The sequence below is a fragment of the Canis lupus genome, chromosome X (assembly GCF_048164855.1).
Source record: "Canis lupus baileyi chromosome X, mCanLup2.hap1, whole genome shotgun sequence".
NCBI classification, from domain to species: domain Eukaryota; kingdom Metazoa; phylum Chordata; class Mammalia; order Carnivora; family Canidae; genus Canis; species Canis lupus.
The window spans coordinates 3,916,817-3,941,935 of NC_132876.1; the positions used below are offsets into that span (position 1 = coordinate 3,916,817).

The 25,119-nt window shown below is 46.4% G+C and overlaps 1 protein-coding gene across 1 annotated transcript; it reads left to right on the forward strand.

Moving 5' to 3' along the window:
- Positions 1-639: 639 nt before the first annotated feature.
- GABRE (gamma-aminobutyric acid type A receptor subunit epsilon) lies at positions 640-24,646 on the forward strand. The gene is made up of 9 exons (XM_072818301.1): positions 640-806; positions 5,103-5,305; positions 5,721-5,788; positions 9,401-9,621; positions 10,330-10,412; positions 11,781-11,918; positions 22,003-22,155; positions 22,268-22,467; positions 22,754-24,646. Exons 1-9 carry the CDS (start codon positions 751-753, stop codon positions 23,096-23,098), a joined length of 1,467 nt encoding a protein of 488 aa, XP_072674402.1. The 5' UTR covers positions 640-750; the 3' UTR covers positions 23,099-24,646.
- Positions 24,647-25,119: the final 473 nt, after the last annotated feature.

The window sequence follows — 25,119 nt, forward strand, 5'->3', positions numbered from 1 at the left end:
TTAACACCTGCGAAACTGGCCTGTGAAGTAGCTGAGACCAGAGCCTGCTGGAGAGACACCCCCACCCAAGTGTCTCTTCTTCCCCTGTGCCAAGGAAGGTACTCAGTTACCCAACTTCCTTCGGATGCCTAGAGATGTACTCTGAAGGACCTGAAGGTCTGGAGGTGGGGTAAGGGAAATCTCAGAGGCCAGGAGATCTGGGGAAGCAACAGGTGATAGGGGAGGGAGTCTAGGGCAGGCAGCCACAGTTCGATCCCGCAGTGCGCTAGCGGACTGGAGGGGGTCTAGGAGGAGGCAGGAACCCCCCGGCCCCTGCATCTCCCCTTTCCAGGCCCAGTGTGTGGCCGTCCTCTCAGCCGCCGCCGCCGGCCTCCGGTTTCCCCCGCCTGGGGCCCGCGCCGCGGCTCGCCTCTTCCTCCCTTCCCCCGTCCCCCGCCCCTGGCTGTCTGGCAGCGCCGCAGTCGTGGCGGCAGGGGGCGGGGGGCCTTGGCGACCGGGCTCCCTCCTCTTCCCCCTCCTCCTGCCTCCCGCCCGCGCGAGCCTATCCACCCCACTCTCCGCAGCGGCAGCAAACACGTCGTCGGAGATTTCCATCGGGGCTCAGGGGGCGGGGCCAGGGTGGGGGGCGCGGGGCGGGGCGAGTGGGAGGAGTGGAAGTTGGAGCCCAACAAAACCCCGCACACCGCGCTCGGTGCGGCCAGACCGTGCGCAGCGACCTCCACGCAGGTGGTCGCGCCGGTCCCCACCACGATGTTAGCCAAAGTTCTCCTGATCCTCCTGGGCACGTCCATAATCCTCCCGTCTAGGTGAGTCTCCAGCCCGGGACCCAGAAGCCCTCCGCGCCCAGCTCCTCCTCCCCTGGAGCTGGACCAGCTCCCCGGACCCCTGGGTCCCTGCGATCCTCGAGCCCCGCGCCCACCTTTTCCCGGCCACTGCGCGGGCCAGCCGGGCCCCGGGGCCCGGCGACGCGCCACCGGCCTCCAACTCGCTCCCTGTAGGATGGGGGCCCCAGACCCCTGAGGGGGCGCCCAGGAAGGAAGGCGGGAAGCCTGTTCCCTGGCCGCCCCGCGCCCCAGACTCCCGCTCTCCAAAACCACGGCGAGGGCCGGGGGACTAGCACGCTTCTCCCTCCTTGGATCTTCCGTTGGAAGAGGCTAGCGGCCCGCGGGGTAACTGGCCGAGGTAGGCTCGTGCTTCTGAGGCCGAGGTGTGGGGGTGTGGGGGGAGGCTTTGGGAAGATGGAACCCGGGAGGGCGCCCGGGCTTGGGGAGCCAAACTGCGCCTAAATGCTGGAGCGTTGGCTTGCGTGTCCTCTCGAATTTCTTTTTCTGAGCGCCTACTAACTACCAGGCACTGCGCCAGATAACTCTGACTTTACTTGCTTCCCTTCCCGCCGCTCCTCTCATTGCCAGTCCCAGGCACGAGCCCCAGTTTACTCCAAGGATTCCCGCCCGTTATCCAGCCCCCTCCTCTCGGCCCAGCCTCCCCTTCCTGCATCCACCGCCGCCCCCCCCCCGACCCCTCACCCCCCACTCCCCACCCCCACCAGCACCAAACACCCTACTGGGTCTCGGACTGACCGAGCCAGACGCCAAGAATGTTATTCTCTGAGGTCTGAGGTTTGGGTCCCGGATTTCCATCCCCACCCCCTTTTCCAAAGGCTAACAGCAGGTTTCCCTGGAGCAGCCAGCTTCCCTCACACTTTCTTCTGGCCCCAGGACTTCGCTCAGAAGGTTGTTCCCTGCACTTCTGACTTTTTAGAGTAGAAAATGACTGCTTCATATTTTTGAGACAGTTTCCATTCCACAAGTCTCTCTGTCTTGGTTCTCTGTTTTGGGCAGAGGGGAGATGGCTTCTCCTCTCACCCCACAATGCTTCAGCTCCTCAGGGGAGGGGCTGTAGGGCTCGCTGCTGGCTCACCGGAGCCCTGGGGTGTGGGGGTTGGCCTCAGCAGGGGCTTGGCAAATATTTCTGAATGCGTGCTAGGAATTTCCAGTCATCCACATCCTTCCAGATATGAATTGGACTGTTTGGGAGAGCTGGCATGGTTACTGGCTAGGGCAAAAGAGGGGTCTCGGAGTGGGGGCAAAAGGAAGAGGGGAGGAACTGGGAAGAACAGCTAGGAACAGGGGCTGTTGACATGGAAACTACTCTTGCTGTCAGGGGAGGGGGCAAGGGAGGAAGGGCCCAGGGAGGAAGGGCTGCAGCAAGTGGTGTTCAGACACTGTCAACATGGCAACCCATGATGTCAGCAAAGAGCTAAAGGTGGCCATGCAGTGTGTTGGCAAGAGACACATCGAACCAGGAAACCTTGCTCTGGTCCAGGCTCAGCCTCAAATGGTGGTGACTTTGGGCTCAGCCCTTTCCCCACATGGGGCTCAGTTTCTTACCCGAAAGGTTAAAAAGAGGGCTGATTTGGGGGGAAAAAAACAAACAAGCCAGTGGGCCCCCTCCTGGAGCTTTGCCAGTCCCCTCTTCCTCTCCTTCCATCACCCACAGTTAGTTGGAAGAGCATCCTCACTAGTGGGAAGGGGTGCGGAGTTCCAGCTCCATCTTGGACTATTGCATCTAGAGGGATGTGAGTGCATGAAAAGTCCCCATGGAAAGATTCCACTAGCCCAGTACATGAGTGTTTTTCAAGTTTTTATTATTTCTAGCCCTGAAAGGGGGCTTAGTGGCTGGCTGAGGAAAGGTATGCAGTGTCAGCAGCTCCTTAACCTCAAGGATCCCACGATGAGCATGTCTGTTTTGTTTGTATTTTTACTGGTGAAGGCTGACTGGAGAATTACGACAACCTCAGGACCTTCTGATATCATTTTCATCGCAGACATAGTTTGGGAGCAGAGGGGCTTCAGTGATCCCTGGGCTTTTCTTGTGTGCCTCTTGAACGTTGGGGCTCTTGTTGTTGGCTTCAGACATTTGGGAGGAGCTGCTGCAGGCTCTTGGGTGGTCTTGGCTGGCAGTGCCCCATCCTGATTATACCGTGCTCGTGGCCACGTCACCCAGGCCTCTTCTCCCTCTCCCTCGGCCCCTCCAAAAGTCAGAGGACTGGGGGGGATGGATGCCTCAGCGAAAGAGGACATTTCTGCATGTGTTATTTGGAAACGGAAACTGCCTTTCTCAAGCCCAGCTCTTCCCTTGCCCACAGTGGGAATTAACCACTTCAGACATGAAAAATGGCATAAATCTGGCACATCTGTATGCCAGTTAGGCAATTCTAAGAGCTTGAGATACTGCAGGAAAATGCATTTAGCTGCACAAGTTGTCAGGCCCCTGTTCTGCACCACAGAAGCCATGCCTGTGGCTTCACCTACTCCCCCCTGCTGCAAGCTTTACCACATGCCCTCCCAGTACACTCTCTTACCCAAAGCAAACCACTCTTCTGCTTTACAATATTATAGACTAACTTTGCCGATGGCTTTCAAAAAAGCTTTTAATTTTGATTTTTTTCAAAAATACATAAAAGTACATACAGTAGAGTGAAACCCCATGTACCCAACACCAGCCCTGTTATTACCAATTCACGGCCACACTTCATCTCTCTATCCCCCACCACTCTCCATTTCAGCTTAAATTATTCTAAAGCAAATCTCAGACATCATATCATTTCATATGCAATTATTTTAGTATGCATTTCTAAATGCCAGGACTCCAAACACATAATAAAATACCACTATTATGCCAAAAAAATTAGAATGAATTTGTCATGGTGAAGACAAAATGGGATTTTTTAAAAATAAAGAATTACCATAAAGGAGGGATAGTATGGAAAGTCCCCAGAGAGCAGAAAGATTTAGAAGAAATTAACAAATATAATCTGTTGCTGGCTCAAAATTTGCTCTATCCAGTGTTCGAATCTCCCGTTGTGTCATAAATTTTTTTTTTGTTTTGTGTTGTGTTTTAGTTTGCCTTTGCAAATCAGGAGCCAAATAAGATCCATACATTTGCAGATTTTTATCAGCATTTATTTTTCAAAACACTTTTTTTTATTGAATTAGAACGTATATACAGAAAAGTGCTCAAATCATTATTATGTAGCTGATGAGTTGTCAGAAAATGACCACACCGGTGTTAGTACCCCACATCAGGCACTAGAACATGACTGGAATCTCAGAAGCCCCCTGATGCCCACTTCCTCACTGCAAAAGTACCAGGACTCTTAACTTCTAACACCTTCGGCGAGCTTCCTACATTGCCAGATGGCTTTTTTAATTTTCATTTTATTTAATTTAATTCTTATTTTTTGGCTGTGGCACTCATGCTGAGATCTAGTCTACCATCTCTCCTAGAAGACAGTTTCCGAGTAATGGACTCCTGACTTTCCTCAGTGCTCAGAGTTTCCCCTCACTCCCCAGTTTCCCACTGCCCCCAATTTGAAAGCAGTGAATATCACAAAAGCAAAGAAATGCAGAATATTCCCACGGTGTCCTGGTGTCCTGGCCCTCCGTGGGAGAGGCTGTTCTGGCTTTCCCGAGCATTCCTCAGTGATCCTGGCCCCCTGCCCACCCATTTGCTCCCCAGTGGTGCTGGTCAGGCCGACTGGAGACCAGGGTTGGTAATGGCAGCTGATTGGCCAAAGCTCCTACAGCAATATCTCCTTCATCTTACATTGAGAAGTTCTTTTAAAATCTTTTTTTTAAATCTTTATTTATTTATGATAGTCACACACAGAGAGAGAGAGAGAGAGAGGCAGAGACACAGGCAGAGGGAGAAGCAGGCTCCATGCACCGGGAGCCCGACGTGGGATTCGATCCCGGGTCTCCAGGATCGCGCCCTGGGCCAAAGGCAGGCGCCAAACCGCTGCGCCACCCAGGGATCCCAAGTTCTTTTAAAATCTTTAGCTTGGTTTTGTTACTGGGATTTTTTTTAAATAAAGAATTACCATAAAGGAGGGATACTAGGAAAGTCCCCAGAGAGCAGAAAGATTTAGAAGAAATTAACAAATATAATCTGTTGCTGGCTCAAAATTTGCTCTTACCAGTCACTCTTTATGCCTTGGGATACAGATTTATGTGGGTTTGCTTCTGTCCCAAAAGGCCTCAGCCAGGGCCCCTACAGAGTGGAGAACAGAGCTTCATTTTATGTTTGTTTTTATGTTCTAGGAGCGAAGGACCTCATGTTGAATCAAAAAGTGCACCCTCTGCCCGTGATGATGTGTATGGGCCTCAGCCCCAGGCTCCTGAAGAGAAGCTCCTCTCTGAAGAAACAAAGTCCACCATGAGGCTTGGCAATCTGCCAGCAGCCACTCACATCCTGAACAGTATCCTGAATAATTATGACCACAAACTGCGCCCTGGCATAGGTGGTGAGTAGCAGAACCTAACTCTTCCCCCTCGTGGAGTGGGAGGGTGAGGTCAAGGGGTGGAGAATGAGTGTGGGCTATAGGTGAGGGCAGGAACATCTGTTGCTGATATCAACTCTAGTCTCAGCACTGCTCTTGACCTTGATCTAGACTTTTTTTTTTTCCTTTTCTCACCCTCAGTTTTTCCAACTCTATGATAAGGTGAGTAGACTAGATCAGTGACCTTCAAGCTATGGCCAGCTCTTAACAGTCAATGAATTGGATCTTAAGATGAAAGAACAAAGAAAGAAATAGGATTGGATGTTGAAACCATGTCCCTAGTCATCACCCATATCCCTGTTCTCCCCTCTGACCATGCTGCCCCCTGTCCCATGCCCCTGTTTGACACTTACCTGTGCCACTTCTGCTTCCTTTACAGAAAGGCCCACTGTGGTCACTGTCGAGCTCTCTGTCAATACCCTTGGCCCTATCTCTATCATGGACATGGTGAGTACTGATCTTTTTGTAATTAGAGTGTCTCATAGCCCAGGGTGCTGACCCATGGGGCCTTTAACATACTTGTTTTTTTTGTTTTTGTTTTTTTTTTTTTGGTTCTGTGTCTCCATAAGAGTTTTTGGTTTTGGTTTTGGTTTTGGAGCAGGAGTATTGAAACCAACACTGACTCTGAAAGGTGGGAAAAGGTAAATCCCTTGCTGCCTGAAGAGGACATTCAGAATCCTGACCATATCTTCTAGTCTTCCATTCAAGATAAAAATAATAAAGTAACTTTGAACACCACAACAAAACGGCTCTTTTTTTTCTGACAATGGTTTCTATAGACTTAAGTCTAGAGTTACTAACTATTGCTGTAAGACTGCTTTTCTCCTGTTGGCCTGGTTCCCTCTTTCCTTTTCTGTTGTCATCATTCTAGTGTCAAGACTGTCCTCAGGGAGCTTCTATTATCTCTCCTTGAAATATGCAAAAGTCAAAGTCGCTGCCTATGCTAGTCTACGTACTGACCTGGCCTCGTGTGTGATGTGCCTCCTGCAGTTCTAACCTGGCCTACAGCCTGAAGTTCAACACTATACTCTACTGGCCAAGGCCCTCCATGGCTGGAGCCAATTGAGGCTCTGGTTTTATTTTCCTCCCCACTCCTTTAGAGACCGCGTGTGCTCTAGTCACACTAGAGTATGGGTGTTACCAAATCACCTTGTACCTTTGGGTCTTTGTTCAAGCTATTTCCTGCTTGGAATGCCACTGCTGTAATTTTCTACTTGCCACAAGCCTTATCCTTCCCAGCCCCTCTCAAATGGCATCTCTTCCACGGCATCTTCCTTGACCTCCACAGCTATAAATTGCTCCCTTCATACTCACACCATTCTCCTCTCTTTAGGATTCATATTTTTCTAGCTTATATCAGAGTTATTTACCTGATCTTCTATACCTCATTGTACTGTAATTAGCTGTTGTTTGTCTGCCTTGCTCTCACCATCATGGTTTCCTTGGTATCAAAGACTCAGTGTATGCTAACTGCGGAAATGAATTATGAAAGATGTCCTATAGAAGTGACTTGTTTTTCCCTGATACCTAACAAGCCCACGGGATACGGTCTAATAACTTAGCAGTCGCTGAACCTGGCATGCAACACAGAACTGGTCCAAAGAGGAGCCAACAATTTGATTTTCTTTGGCCAATAAAGTGCTGCTTTAGCCTAGGCCAAGTGCTGTTAGGAGATGCCAAAGACTCATGTGGTATTAAGTTTCCCCCAAGAAGCCTGGTCTTTTACATAATACCAAATAGTGCTTTACAACTGTGGGAGTTCTCAGTTCTTGTACAGTCTACTTTTCCCTTGTGACACTGGAGTTTTGTACTTGGTAAAGAGGGAGTGTGTGTGTCTTTCTCACACAGCCAATGAACAGAGCATACTTGTCTCCTTGGATCCTCACGACAGCCTGTATGGCTGGCAAGGCTGCCATTAGGATCTTCATTTTACATTTGAAGCAACTGGGTATCTCAGCAAGCATTCTGTTACAGGAGGGGTGTGGTTGTTTGAATAGAGTTCCAACACCCCTCAGTTAATCAGATGTTGTGTAGAGCATAGGAGTAGTCCTTAGAGAGAGAAACCTGAGCCCATAGCATGGAGATTTAAATCAAATGTTTCTACCTGTTTCCTGGTTAAATTTTTGAAACACCTAGCCTGAGCTTAGAAGTCAATGACCAGTCTGGGAATGACTGCCCATCATAACATCAACAGTTGCTAAGGCTTCTTCTTGCTGTGATAATTGTTGTGAGCAACCCTAATTAAGCCAATTCCTTGACACTGAATTTCTAGATTTTCAGGTGAGCTAAAAAAGATGTACAGCCTAAGCTCCCTTGTCAAACTGAGGAAAAATTGAACTCTTAGTTATCAGTTGCTGTGTAATGAACTTACAATTGGTATCTTATTAAATAGAAATTAAATGCTCATTTGAAACACTATAACATACAGCAGGAAAACAGCCTGTATTGGGGAGGGAAGACTTCCCCTAGCTACCAAGCAGTTCACATGGCCTCGGAATGAAGGAGACTCCATAAGCCAAGTTGGAACTGCCAGCTACTTGGGACTGTAGAAACACTCTGAAGGCCACCTATGAAGGCTGGCAGGGCTGGATGGGGCAGAGCTGAGGGCTCCCATGTGGATGATAGCTTGGCTTTTTTTCTGTCTGCTTCTCTGGATTACTCCAGGGAACCTTCTCAGTCTGGAAGGCCAGCTCTTGGCAGTTTGGCAATGGCTCTCATCACCTTTTGGCCTGGGCCACAAAGCCAAGCTGGGATTGTTTAGACCTTTCCCCTGGGGGCTCTACTGGGTGGTGTTCATTGTTGGATGGAGGATAACTCAGGAGAAAGACCTAGGAATTCTACAGGGGAAAATTGGACCTAGACATCCAAAGGGATTGTTGGTGCAAGTGAAATAAGTACTAGAGAGGGAAATCAGTGAAGGCTGTCCCAGGGCAAGGTCATAGTAATGGTGTTCTAAGCACCAGAGCCAATATGCTGCCATTAGCTATCTGTGTGACTTTGCACAGGCCCTTTTCTCTCTGAGCTTCAAAAGTAAAGGAGGTTGGGCTAGCCCTAAGGTTCCCCCTAGGCCTAGTTCTGGCACTTGCTTTTCACACTGCTTGCAGTTCTACTGCAGTCTGTTTTTTACCCTTCAATACCAGGAGTGCGAATCTCTAGCTTCTCATGCTTCTTCCTGTTAAACATCCTTCTCATGTTTAACAGTTTATGGGATAGGCAATATCACCTGGAGATCAAATAGTTATGGGTATAGCTATGCAGATGCACAAGCACATTCAGAGGTTAGGTGCCCTTGTTTAAAAGGAAAAACAGAGATACCTGGGTGGCTCGGTGGTTGCGTGTCTGCCTTCAGCTCAGGGCATGATCTTGGAGCCCGGGGATTGAGTCCAGCATCAGGCTCCCCCTCAGGGAGCCTGCTCCTCCCTCTGCCTATGTCCCTGCCTTTCTCTCTGTATCTCTCATGAATAAAAAAATAAAATATTTTTAAGAAATAAAAGGAAAAACAAAACAATTATTCAAAAAACATGAGACTAAACACACACTTCTCTTATGATTCAAAGCACTTCATTTTTAAGTATAACTCTGGAGAATGAAGGATTGAGGTTAATTAACATTTGTGCTCCCCTAATAAAAGCTGAAAGGGGAAACTCCAGCATATACAGCCAAAGGGGTGTGTGTTTATAAATGTTCAAGATGATTTTGAGTTGAGATCTTTGGTTTGTATGGAAATGTGGGGGCTGAGAGGGTGTTAACCTGGCTGGAGTAATCCCATAACCCTACAAGGCAGTGGTGATGTGATGAGACCAGTCTGTGCAATTAAACCACCATTGCCTGTCTGTTTCAAGATGAAATGTGTCTTCCCTGACTGTTGTTTATCTGGGAATGTTCCTTTCTTTTGAGAATGTCTGGAAATAGATAACTCCTACAGTATAATTCATGCTCTTTTCCTCTGTGCAAACCTAAGTAGGTTCCTATCTACTTGATAGACTCTTCACAGGATGGCATGAGAATATTCTTTGCCTGTATAGCTCTAGGTGTGTGCTTTTCTATCAATCCCACCAGGAATACACCATTGACATCACCTTCTGCCAGACCTGGTATGATGAACGCCTCCGTTACAATGGCAGCTTTGAGAGCTTTGTTCTGAATGGAAACATGGTGAGCCAGCTTTGGATCCCAGACACAGTCTTTAGGAATTCTAAGAGGACTCAAGAGCATGTGATCACCATGCCGAACCAGATGGTTCGCATCCACAAGGATGGCAAGGTGTTGTACACAATTAGGTATGTCAAGCCTCTGGAATATTACCTCTTGGGACTCTTTTCACCAAAGAACCATGGACATAGGTTTCATCCCGAATGATACTTCTAAGGGCCTTTCCAGCTTTACTAGACCATGAGTTCTACCCCCTTCATGTATAAACACAGACACTGGCCTCAAAATAGAAAGATTACTTAAGTCCAAACACCAAGTTCATGGCAGAGCTGGGACTCGTACCCAGTTAATTGCCTCCCAGTCCATAGGTCCCCACACTAGAGTATGACTGCATTGCCTGGACAATTCCATCCCAAGTGGGCACTGGATGTAGAAACACGTCCACGGTGGTGGAATTGTCCAGGCGGAGCAGCAATACAGCGGTTGGAAAGACACCTAAGAGCAGGCTGGACATTTGAATGCCTGGTGGGAGAAGGTTGTATATCAGTGGTATGAGGTGGGAAGGTGGTACAGAGTGGGAGAATGTTGGGAAGTCCTGGAAGCTGGGATGGGCAAACAACAAAAGCCCATCTAAATTGGTCCACACATTTCTCTGATGATGGAAGCCAAAGTAGCCAGATACTTTCAAGCTGTTCTTCCACTCTTTTTGTCTCTCCTTTGAGCTCTTTGTTTTAAATCCTACTATTGCCACTCATCGGTGGTGGTTCCCAGGCCCAAAATGGGTGGATACCTAAGTGCTCAGGGCCAGCCTAATGAGGCTCCTTTCTCCCTTCCAGGATGACCATTGATGCTGGATGTTTACTCTACATGCTCAAATTTCCAATGGATTCTCACTCTTGCCCTCTGTCTTTCTCTAGCTGTGAGTACCTTTTTAGGTCTCTGGGGCCCCAGAATCATACTGAGCCCCTTCTTTTTCCTCATCCTTACCCTTTACATTTTTCTGCCTCTGCTTTTCTCCTAAAATGGTGCCAGATTTGCCCAGAGCCTCCTCATCTCCTTTCCTGCTGACAATACTGTGTTGCTTCACTGGGCCTCGTGTTGGGCTCTTCCCTCTTCTTTTCACCCCATCTCAAGTCAGTCACACACCTCTGAAGTATAATTCAAGTATGTCTGCTCCTTTCCATTGCCACTGTCAGTACGTTGGTTTAGGTCTTTGCCATCTCCCACTTGGGCTTTCACAACACCTTCACTTTAAAACTGAACATGTCCAGAACTAAATACATTGCTTTCCCCCCGTCTCTACCCCCCAAAACAAATGTGTTGCTTTTGTGTTCACATTTGTCTCGTTGAAAGGCACCATCACCCTCTCAGTTTCCCAAGCCAAGAACTTTGATGCTTCTTTCTCCATCACCTCCTACATCTAATCAATTGACACATATTATTGATTTTCCCTCCTGAGTGTCTGTTGATCCTATCTATTTCTGCATTCTCATTGCCACAGCTTTGATTCCTACCTTCATTCATTTTATTGTGCGCAGATTCCTGCACTGGCCTCCCAAAACTGGTCTCCCTGTCAACAAACCATCTTCATATAATGACAAGGGTGACCTAGCTGAAGCATCATCTAGACCAGGTCATGTTTTAGTTTTGAATCCTCCCTCAACTGTCATGGATCAATTTCAAATTCTTTAGAATGACCCTCAAAGTATTTCATTAACTGGCCCCTATCACTCATTCCTGTATGCTTCATCCAGCGTCTGTGAGCTAGCCATCCTGAACTTTAGGCATTTCCATAATCCATCAGGCATTTTCACCTTTCTGTGCATAGAAAACCCTCCTCACCTTTGCAGCCTCACCCATACAGAGAATATTTACTTAGCTTTTAAGATTTATTGGAAATGTCACCTGCTATGAAATCTTTGTTGAGTGTATCCCCAAGTGGTCTTTCATCCTTCCTGTTTTTCTACTACTGTCCCATGGGTGGAAGTTTCCCAGCAATTTCAACAATTACAAATGTATACTTACTATCTTACTCAATAAAATGTGAATGCTTGAGGGCAAGGTGTCTGCCTTGCTCATCTTTGTGTTTCCAGCACAGAGCCTGGTACTAAGGAGTGCTCAGTAAATGCACGTATTGAATGGACTTCAACAACAAGGTAAGAGAAGCAAGGTCCTACAGCTGGTGAGGCCAGAGTCAGGACTCCAAGGCATTGCTTAGACTCCATGTTGGTAGAGACAGCTGGGCTTCCCAGTCTCACACGACCCTCCTTCCCATGTTGCTTTACAGTTTCCTATCCTGAGAGTGAAATGATCTACAAATGGGAAAATTTCAAGCTTCAGATCGATGAGAGGAATACCTGGAAGCTCTTTCAGTTTGATTTTACAGGAGTGACCAACACTACTGAAACTATCTCAACCCCAGCTGGTACGTACACTTTTGAAACCAGAGCGAGGCAGAGGCCCAGGAGGGTGGTGAGGATGACTGGAGGTGGCCACATATAAATGTATGTAATCATCCCATGGAAATATTGTAGAACATGACTCCTGTCTTGGAAATGCTAAGCACTTACAACTGTTTGCAGAGGAAACTGAGACTTTGTAACTACATCTCAGTCTCATCTGCAAAGAAGTAAGTGCTTTGCCAAGTCCCTCAGAGGACAGGTAAGTAGCTAAAGTTTTATTGCTGTCAGGATTTGCACCTAGCTCTATCATGCCGACCCTTCAGTTTCTAGTTATTTGCTACAACCGGCTTATTTGGATGACTGGGGAATTGAGCTCATGTGAGTTCTCCATACCCAGAACCAATCCAAGCTGGTTGAGTGGGAAACAAAGTTGGCCCTAGTGGGAAGTGGAGGCTAGAGTTATAATGTCGACTGGGTGAGGGCTGGGATGGTATGGGGGAAGTTTCAGCTGTTACCACTGCTACTGCGTCAACATTTATTTTAAAGAAGCAGCTCTGAGAAGGACAGACTCCCGCCAAAGGCTTCATGGTGGATTCAACGTGGACATGGTGACCATTGGTTTCCTGACTTTGTCCCTGACAAGGACTAAGGGGGGGGGGCTGGATCTTTTCCACATCAGCTTCCAATCAGATATGAGTGTCTTTGCTTGTGTTCCTAGGCGATCTCAATGAGAAGCTAAGGGATCTCCCCAGGGTTGCTCCTGGAGCATCCCTGGAAACCCTCTTCACACTGACCAAGTCAGGGCAGTGGAGGCACTGCTCTCATCGTTTCAAGAATGCAGATGGAACCAGTCACCAAACCAGCCATTTACCATAGGAGTCTTGCTTTGCTTCTGTGTGGCTAGGCAGACAATCTGCTTTTGCTTTACTTACTGAGTTGGTCACTGCGTGAGGAATAGCTCATGCTCATCCAGCTAGAGCTTTGCTTACACAGTACTAGGCCGGGGCAGGGGTGGGCTGTTTTGCAAATGCTTTTCTTTTTCTCGGGCTCTCTGGGTAAGCAGTTGTGCCACCTTTGACTCGGGATCCTTGCTCTTCTGCCAGCTAACCATGGGCCTGCCTCTTGCCTTTCTGCACCTCAGTTTTCCCAGACAGGTGGGGACCCATCATCAAAAGCGGCAGAAGAGACAAGGCCCAGGGGCTTTCAAGTCACTAGTGGTTCCGTTTAGTAGATGATTATGCATTGTTTCAAAATGGTGCCCTAGTGACTGCAAAGCCCCAGAGCCAGCATCATCAGCAAAGTAATGGCAATAGGTAAGCACTGGCCCTCCTTGGGAAAGAGGAGGGCTCTTGGGGGAAAAGAAGGGCTTCTTTTGCTTTTACTAGAGGCTATTTGTTCTTGAATTATTCTTTCTCTAGCATCATAGTTCTTTTTGAGGCTGGGCTCAAACTCTTCCTAACAGCCTCTGGGCAGTTCTTTGTATCTGAAGCAGATTTATGTACTTGGTTCCTAAGGGTTCAGAATGTGGTGGTAGCTTGCTACTTTGGTCACCTAGGGCCACAAACCAGAGAATCTCTGGTTCAGAAGGCTTTCACAGAGTCCAGCCTTGCCCCCAGTGAGTGAGTTAAGTTTCACTGGTGGCTGTTGAGACTCTGATGGATCTTACCCATGATCAAGACTTCCTTTCTCACAAGGGAGCTTTTTCCTTCTCTGAAAAACTCTGTCCATCAGAAAACTTCCCGTTCATCTGAAATTGGAATTTCTGCAACTCTTACCCATTGGAACTCTTTTTCCCTAGAACTACTGAACTTATGGTAAACCCAGTCACTCTTCCATGGGGTCAAGATTAAAGGACCAGTATTTTGGTCCCAGCCCAGAGTCACAATCTTTTATAGACTCTACAGTCTAGTTCCTTTTCCTTCCTTTTCTTCATGGCTTTGGGCTCACTCATTCTGCTAGTCCAGTCCTCTGGACTAGACTATTAAATTATTGTTCCTCTAACAGTGCAGTGTCCAACTCTGGTCTGGCCAAATGACAGAAAAGCAGAAGAATCTTTAGTTTTTGGTGGGGGGTGTTTGGCTTTGGCTTTAGCTCCTTAGCCCCAGATATGTATTTTCCCTTGCCCATCCTCCTTTATTCCTCGGGAATAAGAAATCATGTGTTAGTATCCTTCCCTCAACTTTCAGAGACAAACTTCCATATCTTGAGAAGTGAAGAAGGTTGTTCTTTGGCTGGAATAAATAAAATAAACATAGGAAAACCTGATAGGATAATAAATCTCAAAACAATAATATATGTCTCACAAGGAGTGGTTGTAGCTAAATAGGGGTGTCTTAAATTGCAGTCAAGACCCTGGGGCAAGAGAACAAGAACCCGATAAATATGTTCTGGCCAGTGGGCAAGTGTGAGTGGTTCCTGCTGCAACCCTGGGGGAAGAGTTCTATCCCTAAAGCTACTACTCTGAATACAGATATTCAACTGACCCCAAGCCACATCCTTGCCTTTTTCCAGAAGATTCTGAGAACTCTTGCCCTTTAAGCGTCAGTGCTGCCAAGGTGAGTAGGAAAGGCTGCTCTCCTCGTTTTGCTCCAACAGAGAGCCTGGCTACACAGGTGATCTACTTTCCAAAACAATAGGACACGTGGACATGTTAGTGTTCTGGTCTGTTTTACAAAGCTATTGCCAGACAGTAGTAGCAAGAGTCACTGAGCATCTGCTAGGTTCCAGCCCATGCTGGGCTAGGATGGGCAAGAGCCAAGCCACAGGGCTTATGTGAGAGATTTAAACCCTGACGGGGTTTAAAAGCCTACCTAACTCAAAGCCAAGAAATTTTACAGCATCACTTATGTAGAAGTTTGGAACTTAGCTTCACTAAGGAGCCAGAATTTGAGCTATCACAAACCCTATGTGATATTGAAAATGAAATGGAAAGTCTTGGGCTCAGGAAAGCCCCCAGAATCTCTAGAGTCATCATGGGCAGAGTGTTTGGGATGAGTGTGTCAGAGTATAAGGCAGCACGAATGGTATAATAGAAGATGCCAACTAGAGATGTAGGTTGTCATTAGGTACTATAAGAGCCATCACAGTGTAGGGGAAGAGCCAACATTAAGGACATGATGCCCCAATTTTCACTTTAAGCTAATTCTTCTATTTTCCTGAAACACTCAGCTTGAATTAAGGTATAGACTAAGAACAAGGAGTCTATAGTTTGGATAATGATGCAAATATGCAGGCTAAGTCAGGGAATTTGAGAATACATGGCATTAGCTTACAGGGAGGTGTGTATGTGCAGGTGTGTGTAAGATGTCAGTCGGAGCCAAGTCATGGTGGGCCTTTAGTGTCAGGTTAGACTGTCCATTTGATTCTACAGCTGTTGTGGAATAGGGAACCATCAGAGGTTTGGGAAGGGCAAGTGATTTCTTTTGGCCTCTGATACAACAGTGCTAACTAAGGCATTTTACCAGCATATGAATGAATAGGAAGGAGGTCAAATGGATCCTGTGCTTCCCCCACCCACCCTCGGCTTATTCTCTGACAGTATCCATTGTAAAGGCCAGTGGTACATGTGTCAGTCCATGATTCTGCAGACTAGATAGGGTACCTTGATGGATATGAAGGTCTGGACATTAGCCATGTGGCCCTGACAGATAGTAGGATGAGTTTTTCACTTTTCTAAAAAATATATTTATTTTTTAATAGAGTTCAATTGGCCAACATATAGCATAACAGCCAGTGCTCACCTGCCAAGTGCCCCCCTCAGTGCCCGTCACCCAGTCACCCCAAACCCCCACCGACCTCCCTTTCCACTACCCCTTGTTCATTTCCCAGAGTTAGGTGTCTCTCATGTTTTGTCACCCTCACTGATATTTTCACTCATTTTCTCTCCTTTTCCTTTATTCTCTTTCACTATTTTTTATATTCCCCAAATGAATGAGACCATATAAGGTTTGTCCTTCTCTGATTGACTTATTTCACTCAGCATAATACCCTCCAGTTCCATCCACATCGAAGCAAAGGATGGGTATTTGTCCTTTCTAATGGCTAGTAATATTCCATTACATACACAGACCACAGCTTCTTTATCCATTCACCTTTCGATGGACACCAAGGCTCCTTCCACAGTTTGGCTATTGTGGACATTGCTGCTGTAAACATTGGGGTGCAGGTGTCCGGGCGTTTCACTGCATCTGTATCTTTGGGGTAAATCCCCAACAGTGCAATTGCTGGGTCATAGGGCAGGTCTATTTTGAACTCTTTAAGGAACCTCCACCCAGTTTTTCAGAGTGGCTGCACCAGGTCACATTCCCACCAACAGTGCAAGAGGGTTCCCTTTCTCCACATCCTCTCCAACATTTGTTGTTTCCTGTCTTGTTAATTTTCACCATTCTCACTGGGGTGAGGTGGGATCTCATTGTGGTTTTGATTTGTATTTCCCTGATGGCAAGTGATGCAGAGCATTTTCTCATGTGCTTGTTGGCCATGTCTATGTCTTCCTCTCTGAAATTTCAGTTCATGTCTTTTGCTCATTTCATGATTGGATTGTTTGTTTCCTTGCTGTTGAGTTTAATAAGTTCTTTATAGATCTTGGAAACTAGCCCTTTATCTGATACGTCATTTGCAAATATCTTCTCCCATTCTGTAGGTTGTCTTTTAGTTTTGTTAACTTTTTCTTTTGCTGTGCAGAAGCTTCTTATCTTCATGAACTCCCAAATTCATTTTTGCTTTTGTTTCCCTTGCCTTCGTGGATGTATTTTGCAAGAAGTTACTGTGGCCAAGTTCAAAAAGGGTGTTGCCTGTGTTCTCCTCTAGGATTTTGATGGATTCTTGTCTCACATTTAGATCCTTCATCCATTTTGAGTTTATCTTTGTATCTGGTGTAACAGAATGGTCTAGTTTCATTCTTCTGCATGTGGATGTCCAATTTTCCCAGCACCATTTATTGAAGAGACCATGTTTTTTCCACTGGAAAGTCTTTCCTCCTTTATCGAATATTAGTTGACCATAAAGTTGAGGGTCTACTTCTGGATTCTCTATTCTGTTCCATTGATCTATGTGTCTGTTGTTGTGCCAGTACCACACTGTCTTGATGACCACAGCTTTGTAATACAACCTGAAATCTGGCATTGTGATGCCCCCAGATATGGTTTTCTTTTTTAATATTCCCCTGGCGATACGGGGTCTTTTTTTGATTCCACACAAATCTTAAGATGATTTGTTCTAACTCTCTGAAGAAAGTCCATGGTATTTTGATAGGGATTGCATTAAATGTGTAAATTGCCCTAGGTAACATTGACATTTTCACAATATTAATTCTTCCAATCCATGAGCATGGAATATTTTTCCATCTCTTTGTCTCTTCCTCCATTTATTTCAGAAGTGTTCTATAGTTTGTAGGGTATAGATCCTTTACCTCTTTGGTTAGGTTTATTCCTAGGTATCTTATGCTTTTGGGTGCAATTGTAAATGGGATTGACTCCTTAATTTCTCTTTCTTCAGTCTCATTGTTAGTGTATAGAAATGCCACTGACTTCTGGGCATTGATTTTGTATCCTGCCACACTGCCGAATTGCTGTAAGAGTTCTAGCAATCTTGGGGTGGAGGCTTTTGGTTTTTCTAGGTACTGTATCATGTCATCTGCAAAGAGGGAGAGTTTGACTTCTTCTTTGCCAATTTGAATGCCTTTTATTCCTTTTTGTTGCCTGATTGCTGAGGCTAGGACTTCTAGTACTATGTTGAATAGCAGTGGAAAGAGTGGACATCCCTGTCTTGTTCCTGATCTTAGGGGAAAGGCTCCCAGTATTTCCTCATTAAGAATGATATTTGCTGTGGGCTTTTCATACATGGATTTTAAGATGCTGAGGAATGTTCCCTCTATCTCTACGCTCTGAAGAGTTTTGATCAGGAATGGATGCTGTATTTTGTCAAATGCTTTCTCTGCATCTATTGAGAGGATCCTATGGTTCTTGTTTTTTTTCCTGATGATATGATCAATCACATTGATTGCTTTACGAGTGTTGAACCAGCCTTGCATCCCGGGCATAAATCCCACTTGGTCATGGTGAATAATCTTCTTAATGTACTATTGGATCCTATTGGCTAGTATCTTGTTGAGAATTTTTGCATCTGTGTTCATCAGGGATATTGGTCTATAATTCTCCTTTTTGGTGGTGTCTTTGTCTGGTTTTGGAATTAAGGTGATGATGGCCTCATAGAGTGAGTTTGGAAGTATTCCATCCCTTTCTATCTTTCAGAACAGCTTTAGTAGAATAGGTATGTTTTTTTTCTTTAAACGTCTGATAGAATTCCCCTGGGAAGCCATCTGGCCCTGGACTTTTGTGTCTTGGGAGGTTTTTGATGATTGCTTCCATTTCCCTCCTGGTTATCGGCCTGTTCAGATTTTCTATATCTTCCTGTTCCAGTGTTGGTAGTTTGTGGTTTTCCAGAAATGCGTCCATTTCTTCTAGATTGCCTAATTCATTGGTGTATAGCTTCTCATAATAAGTTTTTTAAATCATTTGTATTTCCTTGGTATTGGTGGTGATCTCTCCTTTCTCATTCATGATTTTATTAATTTGAATCTTTTCTCTTTTGTTTCTAATAAGGCTGGCTAATGGTTTATCTATATTATTAATTCTTTCAAAGAACCAAATCCCGGCTTTGTTGATCTGTTCCACAGTTCTTCTGGTCTCTATTTCATTGAGTTCTGCTCCATCTTTATTAACTCTCTTCTCCTGCTGGGTGTAGGATCTATTTGCTGTTTTTTCTCCAGCTCCTTTAGGTGCAAGGTTAGCTTTTGTATTTGAGTTCTTTCCAGTTTTTTGAGGGATTGTGATGTATTTCCCCCTCAGGTCTGCTTTTGCTGTATCCCAAAGATTTTGAACGGTTGTATCTTCATTCTCATTAGTTTCCATGAACCTTTTTAATTTTTCTCTAATTTCCTTCTTGACCCTTTCAACTTTAGCAGGATTGTCTTTAACCTCCATGTGTTTGAAATCCTTCCAAACTTCTTCTTGTGGTTTAGTTCTAGTTTCAAAGCATTATGGTCTGATAATATGCAGGGGACAATCCCAATCCTTTGGTATTGGTTAAGACCTGATTTGTAACCCAGTATGTGGCCTATTCTGGAGAAAGTTCCATGTGCACTTGAGAAGAATGTGTATTCAATTGCGTTTGGATGTGAAGTTCTGTAAATATCAGTGAAATCCATCTGGTCCAGTGTATCATTTAATGCTCTTGTTTCTTTGGAGATGTGCTTAGAATATCTATCAATTGCAGAAAGCGCCGTGTTCAACTCTCCCAGTATAATTGTATTATTATCTAAGTATGTCTTAACTTTGGTTATTTACTGATTGATATACTTGGCAGCTCCCACATTTGGGGCATAAATCTTCATGATTGTTAGGTCCTCTTGTTGGATAGATCCTGTAAGTATGATATAGTGTCCCTCTTCATCTCTTACTACAGTCTTTGGGATAAACTTTAATTTATGGGATATGAGGATGGCTACCCTTGCTTTCTTTTGAGGACCATTTGAATGGTAAATGATTCTCCAACCTTTTATTTTCAAGCTGTAGGTGCTCTTAGGTCTAAATTGAGTCTCTTGTAGACAGGAAATAGATGGGTCTTGCTTTTTTATCCAGCCTGAAACCCTGTGCCTTTTGACGGGATCATTAAGCCCATTCACATTCAGAGTTACTATTGAAAGTTATGAATTTAGTGTCATCACGATACCTATTCAGTCCCTGTTTTTGTGGATTGTTTCCTTGGACTTCCTCTTTCTTTTTTTTTTTTTTTTACTTCCTCTTTTTTTTTACAGAGTCCCCCTTAATATTTCTTGCAGAGCTGTTTGGGGTCACATAGTCTTTCAGTTTCTGCCTTTCTTGGAAGCTGTTATGTCTCCTTCTATTCTGAATGAGAGCCTTGCTGGATAAAGCATTCTTGGCTGCAGGCTCTTCTCATTTAGGACCTTGAATATATCCTGCCAGCCCTTTCTGGCCTGCCAGGTCTCTGTGGAGAGATCTGCTGTTAACCTAATACTTCTCCTCATATAGGTTAGGGATCTCTTGTGTCTTGCTGCCTTAAGGATCTTCTCTTTATCTTTGGAATTTGCAAGTTTCACTATTAAATGTCTAGGTGTTGAGCGGTTTTTATTGATTTTAGTGGGGGATCTCTCTCTCTCTCTCCTGGATCTGAATGCCCATTTCACTTCCCAAGTTAGGGAAGTTCTCAGCAATGATTTGTTCAAATACACTTTCTGGACCTCTGTCCCTTTCGGTGCCCTCTGGAACCCCAATTAAACGTAGATTTTTTTCTTCTGAGGGTGTCATTTCTTTCCCTTAACCTTTCCTCATCATCTTTTAATTGTTTTTCTCTTTTTTCGTCAGCTTCCTTCCTTGCCATCAACTTGTCTTCTGTGTCACTCACTCATTCTTATACCTCATTAACCCTCGTCGTTAAGACCTCCTGTTTGGATTGCATCTCATTTAATTGATTTTTAATTTCAGCCTGATTAGATCTAAATTCTGCAGTCATGAAGTCTCTTGAATCCTTTATGCTTTTTTCCAGAGCCACCAGTAGCTTTATAATTGTGCTTCTGAATTGGATTTCTGACATCAAATTGTAATCCAAATTCTGTAACTCTGGGAGAGGATACTGTTTCTGATTCTTTCTTTTGTGGTCAGTTCTTCCTTCCAGTCATTTTACTCAGTGCAGAGTGGCTAAGAATAAGTTGTCCTGGAAAAAGGTAGGAAAAAGAGGAGAAAAAAGGGGGAAAACAAACAAAAAACAAGAAGGGGTATCCTCTGATTCTATATACTGTAAGTCCGTCGATTTCCCCTGGAACTTTCCAGCGCTGCTCGGTGGAGAACTTGCTCTTCCCCTGTCTTTCCAGCTGGTCTTCCGGTGGAGGGGCCTGCTGTGCTGATTCTCAGGTGTGTGCACCTGGGGGAGCTGCCCCGCCCCCTGCCAGGTGCACGGCTCAGTGGGAGCTGTTGACCCTGTGAGGCCCCTGCTCCTTGGCAGACCCGCTCAGTCCCAGGCACAAGGTGACACCAGGAGGGACAACAGTGGTGGCAGCCAGTTCTCCAGCCCTAGAGTCAGCTCCCGCAGTAACTACCACATCTCCCAGTCTGTAGGGGCCTGGATGCTCTGGGGGCGGGGGGCGCTGATCTGCACAGCTGGGGGCCACCAGGAGGCCGGAGTGTCCTTGTTGCCCTGTGTCCTCCCGGCCTCCGCTGGTCCCCGGGGGGAGGATTGCCGGATCTTGGGCTGTATCCCGCAGCCCCCTCCGCTTGGAGCCGCCGACGGAGCCACCACCTGAGCTGCTCCCCGGCCCCACTGTGCGTGCACTGCAGCCCTTTAGGGAGCTCGGCCGCAGAGTGTGGCACGCTCTCCCCAGGGGCGCTGCTTCCTCTGTTAGTGACCCCGGGAGTCTGAGGGCTCCACTGCCCCTCCTGGGATCCTGCTCGAGCTCCCTGGGAGCGCCTTTCGATCTGGGAAGATTGGTAAAGTTCCTGCTTCTCCAGGACTGGGCTTTCCTGTCCTGGGGGCTCTCTCCCTGCTCTTCGGGGAGCGCCTCCCCCTTGGATGCTTATTTATTTATTTATTTATTTACTTATTTATTTATTTCCGTCTTCCTACCTTGATAGAAGCACGAACTCTTCTTGCTGTAGCATTCCAGATGTTCTCTCTTTAAATCGGGGGCCGATGTTATAGGTTTTCAGGATGGTTTGAAAGTTATCTAGGTAAGTTGGTGGGTACAGGTGACTTGGGGACCCTATTCTTCCACCATCTTGCCCCCGAGTTTTTCACTTTCATCTGATACTTTTGCCACCCTGAGGAGACAGATGTGGGATATGGGACAGTGAGCTGAGAAAGAAGCAACGACATTTCTGGCCCTGGCTTAGCTCTTAACTGACCATGGGTCGTGCAGTGAGCCCCCTCTCTGGGTTTCTTCTGATTCTCTGTATGTGGCATTGGCATAATGTGCCTCTATCTTAGGACTGTGGTGGGGATTTATTGAGCTGAACAAGACCCTTAATGTGTACATTCTGCCTTGAAGGGACTCTCATGTCAGTGCTGTAATGAAGTGGTATTTTTGTCTTCCAGGTGATTTCACGGTCATGACACTTTACTTCAATGTGAGCAGGCGGTTTGGCTTTGTAGCCTTTCAAAACTACGTCCCTTCTTCTGTGACCACAATGCTCTCCTGGGTTTCCTTTTGGATCAAGAGAGACTCTGCTCCAGCCAGAACCTCTTTAGGTAAGTGGGTAATATACACAAATTGGCACAGAGTTGCCTTCTCAAGGGTCCTTTCAGCAGTGTAATATACGGATTGGTAGCTAAGCCCACCTCCACTACTGTGCTTTCACAGGGATAACCTCTGTACTCACTATGACCACCTTGGGCACCTTTTCCCGTAAGAATTTCCCACGTGTCTCCTACATCACAGCCCTGGATTTCTATATTGCCATCTGTTTCGTCTTCTGCTTCTGTGCTCTGATGGAGTTTGCTGTGCTCAACTTCCTGACTTACAACCGGACAAATCCCCGTGCTTCTCCAAAACTTCGCCATGTATGACCTGGGTATGGGAGTGGTGGCAAGCTTTTGGAGTGTGGAGGCATGCAAGTGAGGGCACTGGGGTTCATGGCACATGGATGGCCAGCTCACCAAGTGATGGGAGAGGGAACCTGAGGTGGGGGGGTGGAGTTGAATATACTTTCTGATGTCATGCTGGGAATGGGGGTGGTGGGGGGAGATTTAAAAATGTGCCAAGGACAAAGCCTCCAGAAACCCTGAGGCAGCACCTAGACTTGATTCATATTTGTTTTTTTCACACTTCTTCCCTTGTCTGTTCCAGCCACAGATTCGTGCCCGCTCCCGTACCCCTCCCCGTGCCCATGTCCACCAGCATCCAGAAGCTTTTGTGTGCCAGATCGAGGACTCTGAGGAAAGTGATGAAGAGGAGGGCCCATCTTGCCCAGCCCAGCAGTCTCTTAGCCTAGATACCACCCAGAGGCCTGGTGGTTGCTGCAAGTGGTGCAAGAAGTATTTTTGTATGGTCCCCAGTTGTGAGGGTAGCATCTGGCAGAAGGGCCGCCTCTTCATCCACATCTACCGCCTGGATAACTACTCACGAGTTATTTTTCCTGTGACCTTCTTCTTCTTCAATGTGCTCTACTGGCTTGTTTGCCTTAACTTGTAGGTGCCAGCTGGTACCCTGTGAGCAACCTCCTCAGTTCCCCAGGAGGTCCCACACCCCTTGTCAAGGGAGTCAGAGGGAAGCAGCAGCAGCAGCAGGAGCAACAAGAGAGTGTCCTTCCTTCCCCATTCCCTAAACACAAGCCTGTGAATTGCTCTTTCCTGGCCCTCCCCCCTACCTGACCCTTTTACTGACCTTCGATGGCAGCCCACTTTGAGTAAAATGGCCCACCTCTCTATTCCTCAAGGAGCGTTAATTATTCTCAGGCTTAAATATAACAGGCTGTCAATTACTAGCTCCCTGAGACCATGCCCGTGTATGAGTAGGTCAGCCGTCTCCCAGTGCTGATACCCACTGCCTTTATCCAGAAACAATACTGCCTTTGTGGTGCTCCAGGCCCAGCTCTGGCCTCAGCCTCAAAGTGCACAGACAGCTGCTTGCCTATTAGTGACATCTCCTTAAAATGCTGGACAGCATTTTAAAGGGGGAAGGGGACTCTAGTCTTTAGTTCAGATTATTATATTCTTGGTTTTGTCTTCCTGCCCTCCCTTCCCCTACAGATAGACACCAGTATTATTCTATTACAAGGAGGGGAGGCAGCAATTGAGCCTCTTTGGGATAGTATCTCCCTCTGCTGCTATGCCACCTCCTTCTCCCCGCATTCCCCACCTCCATCCCTCATCTGCACTACAAATTCAACGCCTTGCATCCATTGGGTATCTATTTTTGTGTGTGGTAATAGTAATGACCCCTTGCTTTATATGCCACCTTTTTCCTCTTCCTTGACCCCTGTGACGTTATCTGTAACTTCCCCAGTGGCTTTCCCAGCCCCGACCCAGGTGCTAGGCCATGGTGACTTCTTGGGGCCAAGACACTAAGAGAACTTTGCTTTGCAGTGGACATTACTAGCACAGATTGGTGCCCTCTAAAGGCACAACATAAGAGTTTTGCCACTTCCTTGGCCCCTGGACCCATGAGCCAGTCCACTCTTATCCTGGGGCACTCACAATCACAATCAACGAATTGAATTCCCTTAAATTTGTATAGCACTTTACCTTTTGCAAAGCACTTTTGACAAATTATTTCTATTTTGAGCCTCATCATAGCCCTGGGATATATTCAGGGCAGGGTTCTCATCCCCATTTTGCAGATGAGAACCCTGAGGCACAGATTTCTATGGGACTGTGGATCTCACTGGAAACTACTCAGGAGCCCACTGTCACCTTCTAGACCACATGACAGGGCTAGGCAGCTCTGTTCATCATGGTTTGATTCTATAGCCTCTGCCAACACCCCAGTGGCAAGACCCAGAATGGCAGCCTCTTTTCAGCATTGGCCTGCTCGATTCCTGGGCCCCCAAGACCGAACCTCTCCTGGCTCTGGTAACCCAGTGAGGTGAATTTGGACACGCCCCAATGCTTGTATATGCTGAATGAAATCTGTGTCTGTATTTTGCTGGGGGGTGGGTAGGGTAGGGAGATACATCTGCTTTTTGTCACCATCACCTGAAAAGGGGAAATGTATCAATAAATATATCAGCAAAGCACAGAAGGTGTAGCTGGTTTCTTAGGCATTCAAGTTTGTTCTCAGTTCAGGATTTAAATCTCAAATAAATGACCCAAATTTGTCTGTTCCCCTCTTGCATCCATGACTCCCAGACCTACCAAGCATGTACCATGAATTCTCTGTTAGTGGAAAAGTGAAGGAAAGAGGGTGACCAAGTGGATGGCCCCCTTTTACTGTTTCACTTACTTGCTCCTATGCCCTTATTCCCCGCCATGTCCTCTTTGCTTTGTCCATCATTCTCACCTCACCTAAGCAGAAAGCTAGAAGTTTCCTGGAGATTATCAGACTCAGAACACTTTTCCCCCATTGCCACCATGTAGAGATGGAGATGCTGAGGCCCAGAGAGGAATATCTACTCTTGCACAAGCAGATAGTGGAGTGGAACCAGACCCTAGGAATCCCAATACCTTGTTTTGGCTGGGAGTAAGTCTGGAGAGCCTGATCAATCCACCCTTCAA

Bases quoted from the DNA above. Each gene is read 5' to 3' on its own strand.
- GABRE (XM_072818301.1), top strand. From the start codon at position 751: ATGTTAGCCAAAGTTCTCCTGATCCTCCTGGGCACGTCCATAATCCTC. The intron at 9,622-10,329 runs GTATGTCAAGCC...TCTCCCTTCCAG, and splicing joins AAGGTGTTGTACACAATTAG to GATGACCATTGATGCTGGAT. The intron at 11,919-22,002 runs GTACGTACACTT...TTTGTCTTCCAG, and splicing joins AACTATCTCAACCCCAGCTG to GTGATTTCACGGTCATGACA.